Raw genomic sequence first — 11,202 nt, forward strand, 5'->3', positions numbered from 1 at the left:
TCTTAAAGGCCTTTGATTATATATGCCACATTTATTTTATCCATTCATCCACTGAAGGGCATCAAGGTTGGCTCCACAGTTCAGCTATTGTGAAATGTGCTGCTGTAAACATGGATGTTGCTGTGTCCCTGTAGTGTGCTGTTTTTAAGTCCTTTGGGTATAGACAGAGGAGAGGAATATCTGGGTGAAATGGAGGTTCCATTCCCAGATTTCCAAGGAATCTCAATACTGCTTTCCAGATTGGCTGCACCAATTTGCAGGCCCACCAGCAGTGTATGAGTGTGCCTTTTCCCCACATCCTAAACTCATTCGGTCCTGGTATGTATTTTCAGGTCCTATTTCATGCAAATGCACTTCCAGAAAAAAAGTGAACCTATCTGCTTTTCTTCTTCCTAAAGCAAACTGGACTTGCCGCACGTCATCAGGGCAATGGATCCTTCTGTGGGTATGTTTGGGTTTCCCACTGATGACAGCTTAGGTAGGGTCTGTGATGAATCTCACTTGCTGTTCCCTATTGTTGTTAGAAGACTAATTTTCCTTTTAATTATTCTGAATACAGACTTTAAAATATTCTTAGGGTCTATCTGTAAGTGTGAACCCTGAGCTGCACTTAAATTCTTCCAAGTTACAAAAAAATGGGTTATTTTCAGCCTTATTTTCTGGAAATAGCTGCCATTTGTTCACCCAAATATTCTCCAGGATTTTCTCCTCCTTGGCCCTGTGGCTTATATATGTCACAGTGGCTCTGCACCCAGCATGGCACCTGGCTGTGTGTGGCTATGCCCTCCTTGATGTGCAAGCTGTTTCTCCCTAGTGCTCTTCAATGTTTCCCAGCTACATCTCTGCCACAGAGAAGAACTTCCTGCCCAATTTTTCCTGAGATCCTAACCCACTTAAAGCAGGATGAGTCCCCCTCCCAGATTTTTCACTTGTCCATCTTACCTTAGCCATGGGAATCATGGTGAAGTTGAACTACGTGGCAACCGTGAATCAATGTGTGCTCTTTTGCTGCTGCTGGTATTATTATTATTATTATTATTATTATTATTATTATTATTATTATTTTGTTACCGGGGAGGAAAACCAGGAGTGCTTGACCCTTCACATTTTATTTAGAGACAAGGTCTCCCTAAGGTGCTTCGGGCCTCTTTAAGTTGCTGAGGCTGGCCTCAAAACATGTGATCTTTCTGTCTCAGTCTCCCAAACTGCTGGGATTACAGATGTGCACCACTGCACCTGGGCCATGTTACTTCCCCTGTGACTTATGTCCCTCTCTATGAAAGGTGCAGTCTTTCTAATGTAGTTTGCTTTGAATAGTGTGTTAACTGAATACTATCACATTGCTAAGAGCCACAGGTTAGGAAGCCCCTTCATTACCTTGAAGGGAAGCAGAAAGTTTCATCTTGGTCCTGAGTCTCTGGGCTTTTCTGTGCTAGACAGGTTGGAGTGGCAGGTGCGATGGTTAGGAGAGGACATGCTGGACAATTTCTTTTAGCTCATTTTTATAAAGTGTTCATATTCACCAGAACTCATTCTAGTGTCAATGAGACATTAACACAGGTGTAGCTACATACTTTTTAAACTCACTTACACATTGTCTGATATTTAAGTGAATCAGTTTTCTGTATTGGATGTATGATTTGCTGTTGCATTATGATGTGATCTGAAATTTAGATGGAGGATGGGCACGGTAATCCCACAGTCTTGGAGGCTGAGGCAGGAGAGTTGTGAATTCAAAGCCAACCTCAGGACATTAGCAAGGCCCTGGGCAACTTAGTGAGACCCTGTCTGAAAATAAAAAAAACAAGAAAACAAGGGGGGGGCCTCAGGCTGTGTATCAGTGGTTGAGGACTCCTGGTTTCAATTCCTGGTAGGAAAAATAAACTTTTGTTCACAGCTGGATAGATTCAGAAATATGTCATTGCTCCTGGGTCTACACTACTTTAGTTGTTGAAAGTGTTTGCTCACTCTCTTTCATGCTCTGGAGAAAGGAGACTCAATTTTCATGCTGCTACTGTGCATTTTTTTCTTCAGACAAATAAGTCTTTCTGATCATTTTCAAGCAACAATGAATTGGGGTTTATTTTTTGAAGTAAGACTGAAAATCATGTCCTGGATTGCTCTGATTTGAGGGGATTTAAACATGTTACTGAAAGGGTTTTATAATCTGTGTGCTTGAGTTGCACATGTTTTAACATGAATTAAACACAATGAAAGCAAAGTCTCCATTTCACACAAATGGTATAAGAGAACACCATTTTAGAACTAAAATGTTAAATTTTTATTTTAAAATGTTGTACATAAATGATTATACTTAAACATAGATGTTTAAGTTATTCTTTAAAGCTTCATCAATATATATTTTACCAATATGAGACAGTTGTTATAAAAACCGATGTATGTAATTTTATGTATAAAGATGTAAGGAATAATATCTGTGCCTGTGATCATGTGTTCCTTGTGGAAGATCTTCCTAGTGTCATTCCTGGGCTTGTCATGGTATCAAACCTGAATATACTGAATAAGTGAAAGAATAAAATTTTATTTTTCCTGATCACCACATTTGGGAAAAGAAGAACTTTTTTTTTTTTTAACTGATGGTGTAGAGAGAATTTCTCTTTTAGACAAACACTGCATGTTCTTACTCATGTATGAAACCTAAAAAAGCATTGCACAACTCCCCAAGAAATATTGTTCCAGCAGATCATTCAACAAATTTTCCAGCATAAATTTCAGTCTTGGGCATTTGATTCCAGAAAAATGTCACCTTGAACTTGTAATAGAGATAACATCTTGGAGAGCTCATCTTTCAGGAATAGGCTGGACACGTGTCCTTTAATTAAAACCTTAAAGTATCAAGTCTGTTTTAATTGTAGTTCTATTTAATACTGATTATAAAGTCTTGAAAAGGAAATAAAATACTATGCTCTTGGTAATAGTTCCAGAATGTTCTAACATAGGCTAGTTGTTCTGGCCAGAGAATGAACAAAATGTGACATGTATAGCCACCTCAGAGAATTCCAAGGACAGACATAAAGTTTTGAGTCCTCAGAATAGGATTGTGTAAATGTTCTACTTTGTAGGTTTTTCTATTTTTTTTTTTTTACTGGAGTTTGAACACAGGAGCAATTAACCACTGAGCCACATCTCCACCCTATTTTTATATTTTATTTAGACACAGGGTCTCGCTGAGTTGCTCAGAGCCTGTGTAAGTTGCTGAGGCTGGCTTTGAACTGACATCCTCCTGCCTCAGGCTCCTGACCTGCTGGGATTACAGGTGTGCGCCCTCACGCCCTGTGGTAATTTCTTTCTTGTCTTTCTATTCAGGCAGGGACACAGCTTATCTGTTATTAAAAGAACTGCATTGATTCTCCCAAGTCATGTGCATGAAGACCTGTATGATAATAAGATTAGAAGCCAACATTTCTGAGGAGCTCATTATGTGCCACAAACACTTCCAAGGTTGGTAGGCACACTTTATTTTTTCCCACATAGTCTCTGCAGGATCCACATAACAGGACTCTTTTTGTGGACAGCTGAGATGACTGGACCTCAGCATCCCAGGGTGCTTAAGAAGAAGTTATGTTAAATGGCAGCTCTGACTCACAACTTCAACCAGTCCGACATCAGAGTTCACACCAACATTTTCTTGTTATATGCCGCTGTGGATGTCCCAGTGAGACTGGAAGATACTGAGATAAGGCGGTGTGTGGAGATGCCTTCTCCAGAGTGTGAATAGAACATAGTATTTTTTTTTTAATTTTGTGCTGGAGGCTGCCTGGTGGGTAACTGCACCAGCGCCAAGTTTCACCTGGTCCTTTTGACTCTGTATTTTGAAACAGGGTCTCACTAAGATGCCCAGACTGGTTTCACCATTGTCATCCTCTTGCCTCAGTGTCTGGGGTCACTGGGATTTCAGGCAGACATCACTGTGCCCAGCACCAGAACTGAGTTTTCATGTGGAATAAAAATATAGTTGGATGAACCTTCTTTTTTTCCTCATGGTAGTGGTGTTCATTTGAGATTGATAAAGGAGGTCAGATTTGCAAAAAAAAAAAAAAAAAAAAAAAGACATTTTTGTTTGTTTCTGTGGTCACAATATTTTTCTTTCCCTTGTAAGATAAACAAAGCCAACAGACTGTACAGTAATATTCACATAAGAAACACGGTGTACACTGTGACTGGCATTGGGGTCATGGCCAACGCCCTTCTTCTTCTCGTCCACATCTCCTTGCACATTACTGGGCACAGACCTAAGCCTCCAGACCTGCCCATTGGTCTCCTGGCCCTAATCCACCTGGTAATTCTGCTCATCAATGGCTTCATTTTTATACCTCAGGGGGGAAGGTGGGATGACCTGACGTGTAAATTGCTCATCTACCTGTACAGGTTGATGAGGGGCTTCTCCATCTGTGCCACCTGCCTGCTGAGTGTCCTCCAAGCCATCACCCTCAGCCACATGGGCTCCTGGTTGGCAAAGTTCAAACATAAATCCTCACATCACAACGTGTGTTTCCTTCTCTTCCTGTGGGTCATCTACTCATCCTTCAGTAGCCACCTCTTCATCTCCATTGCTGCTACCCCCAATTGGACCTCAGACAACTTTATGTACGTCACTGAATCCTGCTCCTTCATTTCCATGACCTTCTTCCTCCGGCACAGCTTGTCCACCCTGCTGACCTTCAGGGAAGTCTCCTTTATAGGAATCATGGCCCTCTCCAGTGGATACATGATAACTATCTTGTGCAGGCACAAGAGGCAATCCCAGCATCTCCACAGCACCAGCCCATCTCCACTATCATCCCCAGAACTGAGGGCCACACAGACAATCTTCCTGCTCATGAGTTGCTTCATGGTCATGTCCATGTTGGACAGCATTGTCTCCTATGCAAGAATCACACTGAAGGATGATCCAATATTTTACTGTATCAAGATCATTGTGACCCATAGCTATGCCTCGTTCAGCCCTTTGGTGTTTATTTGTACTGAAAAACATATAATTAGTATTTTCAGATATAGTGGGAGAAGACAGTAAACATTTCAGTAGCCAGTGGTGGATAAATTCTGTTAAGGTGAGAAACTGTGCTGAATTTGGAGTGATTTATCATGACAGAGTGTGTAGAGTCTTTGGTTTAAATGCAGTGCAAAGTCTCACTTCCTCTTTAAACCATACACTTGGACATACGTGGATGACAATTACATCCAAAAAAGCCAAACCATGTGACTCTGTGAAATATTACGGGGGTGTCATGTTTCCAACTGGATCCTAAATAGGGGCTTCTGAGTTGGATGCCACTTGTCATAACCTGGGTTATTCCAAACTCTTTTTAGATACAAGAGTTCCAATGTTTATCACATATTGCATCATCTCCATTATCTGTATTTTTCCAAACTACACTTGTAAACATATTCTACCATGAAATATCACATGATCCAGCACACACACAATACACACTCATAGGTGCACGCACACATGTTCTACAAGCAAGAAGTCAAACAGTCATCTCCACATCACTGCTCCTAAAACCATGCTTTAAATATTCAAACACATAAACATCTCAGCACCTACAACCAGAAGAATATGTAAACAATATGTAATGGCCTTAAAATGGAAGAATATTCTGGAACACTGGGCCGCACAGCTGAGTCCTCAAGTTACTCTACTCAGTGAAGCTTGTTTAGTCATAAAAGAACAAACATTGTATAAATGTACTTAAAGAATGTAGGAGTTGGAGTGGGCAGAGTGACAGAGCAGGAACAGAAGGGTGTCCAGAGAATAAGACAGGGGGCAGCAGGGCACTGTCTCTTGGTACGTGGAGATCCTCTATTCAGTTAGGAAGTGAGTGCTGTCGTGGGTGTGGTGACTGTTGTGCAATAATGTTAATAAATTCCAGGCCACTTGACTGTATGCTGAAAAATGTTCAGAATGTTTATGTTATATATACTTTATCCTCATAAAAATGTTTTTAATTATCAACTCAGTTGTGGAAAACATTATTTCTGAAACTATAAAGTAAGGGATAAGACTCTAAACGTGCCACAGGGTCATATGGTGAGCTTTGAAACATCAGAGCTGATTTGTTACAGTGATGTGAAGATTGGCTCTGAGAAGCTCACTTCTGATCTCAGCCTCTCCCAGGAGAGGTGTTCTCCATGCGATAGGCATTCTCCATGCAGATAGGTGCCACTCTGGGCCGCTCAGCCTTCCAAAGACTTTCAGCATCGCAGTGGGTATCTCCCATGTTGAGGCTTCCTGGATGAGAGGTGCATGCAGTCAGAACACCAGGTTTCTATAGTAAGTCACACGTGGGAATTTACCAATCATAACAGCAGTGCTGCGAAAATTATGCACTTGTCACATATTCTATTTAATTAGAAAAGTTACTCAAATATAAAATACTCTCAAATCAAAGGTCTTTATAAAAAATGTAAGTATAAATGAAGCAAAGAATATGAAACTAAAAATTTTAAAAATCAGAAAAGGAACATAGAAAAGAGGAGAAAAGGGGACCAAATTATTATAGGACAGAACAAATTGGCTATTTAAGTTATTATGAATAGTTGTTAAGTCTTAATCAATGAAACTCCTCAATCAGTTGATATTGGGCGGCTGAGATTACAATAACAGCAACACAATCTTAAGACTGCACATCAAGGTGTAGCTGTAAACCAGGACAAAAGGACCCAAGAGACATGCAGAACATCCCAGCAAGGGAAGAATACACTACTCTGATGTACTCAGAGCAGCGCTCACAAGAGGACACACACCAGGTCACAAACAAGCCTCCTCGATCTTAAGGACACTGATATCCTATCAAGTATATCAACAAGCACCATAGAGTGAAGATAAAATTAAAGACTGAAAACTGTCAATCCCAACTACGTGGAAATGATACAACACCTTTTTAACCAGTCACAAATGGAGAACTCACAAGTGGAATCAGAAATTTCCTTGAGAAAAACGAGGATCAAAGTACCCCCTACTAGAACGTGGGGGGTGCATCAGGAGGATGTGGCAGAGATGTGAAGCAACACGTCTCCATTCACAACCAGATTGAAAAAGAGAACCCTAGACACACACAGCCTTGGAACACTGAGATTGAAATCTGGAACAAAGCAATTGTTGATGGAGGAGAGTGAACCAGTAACACTAGACACCTCACCCCTCCAAAAAAGGAGCCCAGAGACACGGGACTCTGGGCTCATGATGGAGGGCTACACATTGAACAATTCGCACTGAACCATCTTGATCTCCTCCAAATTCAACACGTTGAAAGCATCATCCATGGTGAAGGTGTGGGGTTTATCCATGGGACACAGGTGGCTCAGTACATATGGATCAATTATAGGGACACCCAATAACATACAAATTCCAAGGATGGAGAGACACTGTCTCACGAGTGACATGTTCACATATGTATAAACACTAAAGATCCCACAGAATTCCTTTCAGGATTCTGACAGACATTCGCAGAACACAAAGGCAACATCCCAAAAATTCTGTTTTTTTTTTTTTATATTTGCCACAAAATATGTGAAAAGAAAATTCAGAGAACAATCCCCAAAATAAACCATTAAAAAGAGCAAAATACCGAGGCATGAACTTGGCCAGGGAAAGAAAACACTTGTACCCAGAAAACAATAATGATGCAAGAAATTAAAGCAATCAATAAATCAGAGGAAACATGTATCGTATTCATGATGCGAGAAATCAATATCAAAATGTTCATAGTATCAGAGTTATGTACAGATCAGATGCAATCCCTTATCCAAATCTCAGGTGGATATTTTACAGAAATAGGAAATGAGGTAGCTAAAATCCACATACAATCATACGAGACCCTGAATAGGTAAATCAACCCTGATAAACAACAAAGCTGATGGAATCACACCCAATTTTTAAATATATCATTAAGATATACTAATTAAAACAGTGTGTTAGGGCTGAAGATGGACCTTGGAGATGTAGCCCTTGCCTAGTGTGTATGCACAGGTCCTGGGGTTCATCACCAACACTTGAAAATCACACCTACATACAAAAGAAATAAAAAAAGAAGAAAGAAAAAAAACATTATGGTATAGTTACATAATAATAAACCTATAAACTAGTGGAACAGAATGGGGTGTCTTGATAAACGTCCTCATACAATGTCACGGAGACATCTTTCAAAGCACTGCCATATATAGCCAATGTAGTATGAATAGTCTTGTCAACAGATATTTGTATGCAAAAAAAAAAATGATGGACCCTTATCCTACAGCACACACAAGGATCAAGTTGAGATGTTTTGAAGATGTGGATGTGAGGCCTGAATCTGTGAACCTGCCCACCCCCCCTCCCCCCCCAAAAAAAAATTGGAAATCTTCACAACATTCAAATAGGAAATGGTTTTCTGGGATATCACACCAAAAGTACAAGCAACAAAGTCAGCAACATAATGACATGTAACTACAAATCTTCTATACAGAAAGTTGAACAATCAGCTGTCAACAGACAACATACAGGATGAAGACTTCATTTTCTAATCATATATCAGGAAAGAGGTTGATTTTCAACGTTTGGGGCTGGGGATGGAGCTCAGTTGGTAGAGTGTTAACCTTGCAAACACAAGGCCCTGGGTTCAGTCCCCAGCACCACACACAAAAATATTAACCTTTATTAAAACCTCAGAACTTAGTAAAAAAAAACACCTCATTAAAAACAGCACAAGTATGAATAGATATCCCACCCAAGCAAAAACACATATGTGGCCAACGAGCAAAAAAAAGATGCTCAACATCCATCAATTCTCAAGGAAATGCCAATCAGAGCCACCACGAGGTGAGGTCCTGTCACAGCAGTCAGGAGGGCATGATGTGAAAGGAAAGGTCACCATGACTGTGGAAGGTGCCCTGTGCCTGGTTGGGTGGCTGTCGCTGCCCTCGAGAAATTCTGATAAATATCACCGTTGTACTTGTGTTTTGTAAGCAAAGTCCAATAAAGAACGGGATCTGAGCAGAAGGGATGGATGGACTCATATGTGCTGCCATTCTTTGCCACTCAGATCAAACATAGTGTCTTGGGTTCTCCTGGGCATTTATCATGCGTTTGATTCTTCCTTTTGATCTGCAAGTCCAGTTTCTCATCATTTCTCATTTATCTGAGTCCTGGACAACTTTTGTTTTTATTTATCTGATCCTGGATATATTCTATTTGTGTATGCCCTGTGGATGAATACATTCAGGTTTCCGTATCTGGAAAATGTAATTTTCAACTCTATTATTGAAATATGATGCGGTCTTCACGTATAAAATTTGGAGGGAAAAAAGTTATTTGTTTTTGTTTACACTTTTAAGATATGGAGGGGATGTGGGGGTAGAAAGATAGTAGAATGAAACTGACATTATTACTATATGTATATATGTGATTGCATGACCAATAAGATTCTGCAACATGTATACTAAGAAAAAATGAGAAAAATGTATCCCACCTATGTATGATACATCAAAGTGCATAAATGCATCCTACTGTCATGTGAAGCTAATTAAAACAAATTTAATTTTTTTAAAGATATGATCTCCTTCTCTTCTGGGTCCCAGGGTCTCAGGAAGCAATGTGCTTTCACTGTGCTCTAGGGCACCTGATGTGCTGATTTTGGAGGACGTGCTCTGCTTTTAAGACAACCTCCTGCTTTCAGGCAGTTTAAATGCAAAGTGTCATTGTCATTTGTGTATATTTTGACCATATCATGACTCAAATAGAAATACTATGGATATAAGTGACTGTGTACTCTGTATACTTTTTCCAAGTTTCAAAGACCTTAGAAGGAAGTTGGGTTCTATATCAAAACCTCAGCTTACACAGGGTGACCCTGCATTACTGCAAAATATATGCTAGGATTTTTCTTATGAAGCATTTTTTGTCCAAAACTAATTTCACCAATTACAAGCGAATAGAGTCAATCCTGACCTTGTAATCAACCACTTAGGTGCATGACAGTGAGGTTGCAAGTATATTTAAAAAGAAAAGGTGGTGGTGGTTTCCCATCCCAGGAATAAAAGTTCCTAAAACTTGGGAAAATGATATTTATGCCCATTAATCTTAAATTTTTGGGATGTCAGGATTTTTGCTGAGGTTACAGGTATGCACCACTATGCCTGTCCCCCATTTATTTAATAAAAAAAAAAATTCTCTCTTCTCCCAGAACTGCTGGAGACTTATTTTAAAATATTGGTAATGTCAATATTCTGAAAAAGAAGTTATACTTACAACTTTTTAAGTTTACAAGGGATTTTGTGTGATTCTTAACCTGGTCTCAGCAATAAGATTTCCATTCATTTTGATGATATTTTTATATAGGATTCCTTCCAGTTTTTTTGGTTAATATTCTTTCATAAAGCTTGTAAAAAAAACTTAGTCCATTATTTCTTCTACCTCTTACTCCCTTTTTTATTTTAGTTTTGGATCTCTAATTATGCAAAGATTTGAATGTTTATAGCTTATGCACACTTCTTATTAATTAATTAATCATTTTTGGGGGTACCTCGACCCCCGAGCCTCATCCCTATTTTGTGTTTTATTTAGACACAGGGTTTCATTGAGTTGCTTAGGGCCTCGCTCTTGCTGAGGCTGGCTTTGAACTCAGCATCCTCCTGCCTCAGCCTCCTGAACTGCTGAGATACACGTGTATGCCACTGTGCCCAGCTCATACTTATTTTATTTTTGTTCTTTTAAATTATACATGACAATAGCGTCTACTTTCACATATTTATACAACCATGAAATAGGTCTTATTCTAGTTAGGTTCCAGCCCTGTATTTGTACATGATGTGGAGATTTACGGTGGTGTATTCGTATATGTGCAGAGAAAGTCAGGTAAGGTTCATCCCACTGTCTTTCATTTTTCTGACCTCCACCCTAAATTGTAGAAGACCAAAGAAGAGGGCAAGACCTCCCACATTCTTGGAGAAGTAGAATTCATATTGTTAAAAAACACCATACTACTGAAATCGCTCTACAGATCCAATGCAAGGATCTTTAATTCCTATTAAAGTCCCCATGATGTTCTTCATATAAATGTCCCACTCAATCTCACTGCCACAGACTCTAAGAAGGGATGAGGGATTGACAGCACACGTTCTATGGGTTCAGCACCTAAGGGGCCTTCTAAGGCAGCTGTCCCCTACTAACATCTGGCTGAATTCTCCCAACACCACGAAGCA

The 11,202-nt window shown here is 39.7% G+C and overlaps 1 protein-coding gene across 1 annotated transcript; it reads left to right on the forward strand.

Annotated features, from left to right (window-relative positions):
• Nucleotides 1–4,195: 4,195 nt before the first annotated feature.
• On the forward strand, nt 4,196–5,035 carry LOC308640499 (vomeronasal type-1 receptor 45-like; the record flags this gene model as incomplete). Its single annotated transcript, XM_081312385.1, has 1 exon — nt 4,196–5,035. The coding sequence occupies one exon, from the start codon at nt 4,196–4,198 to the stop codon at nt 5,033–5,035; it is 840 nt and encodes a 279-aa protein (XP_081168511.1).
• Between the last annotated feature and the right edge of the window lie 6,167 nt (nt 5,036–11,202).

The sequence above is a fragment of the Spermophilus citellus genome (assembly GCF_964194105.1).
Source record: "Spermophilus citellus genome assembly, contig: SCAFFOLD_384, whole genome shotgun sequence".
NCBI lineage: Eukaryota > Metazoa > Chordata > Mammalia > Rodentia > Sciuridae > Spermophilus > Spermophilus citellus.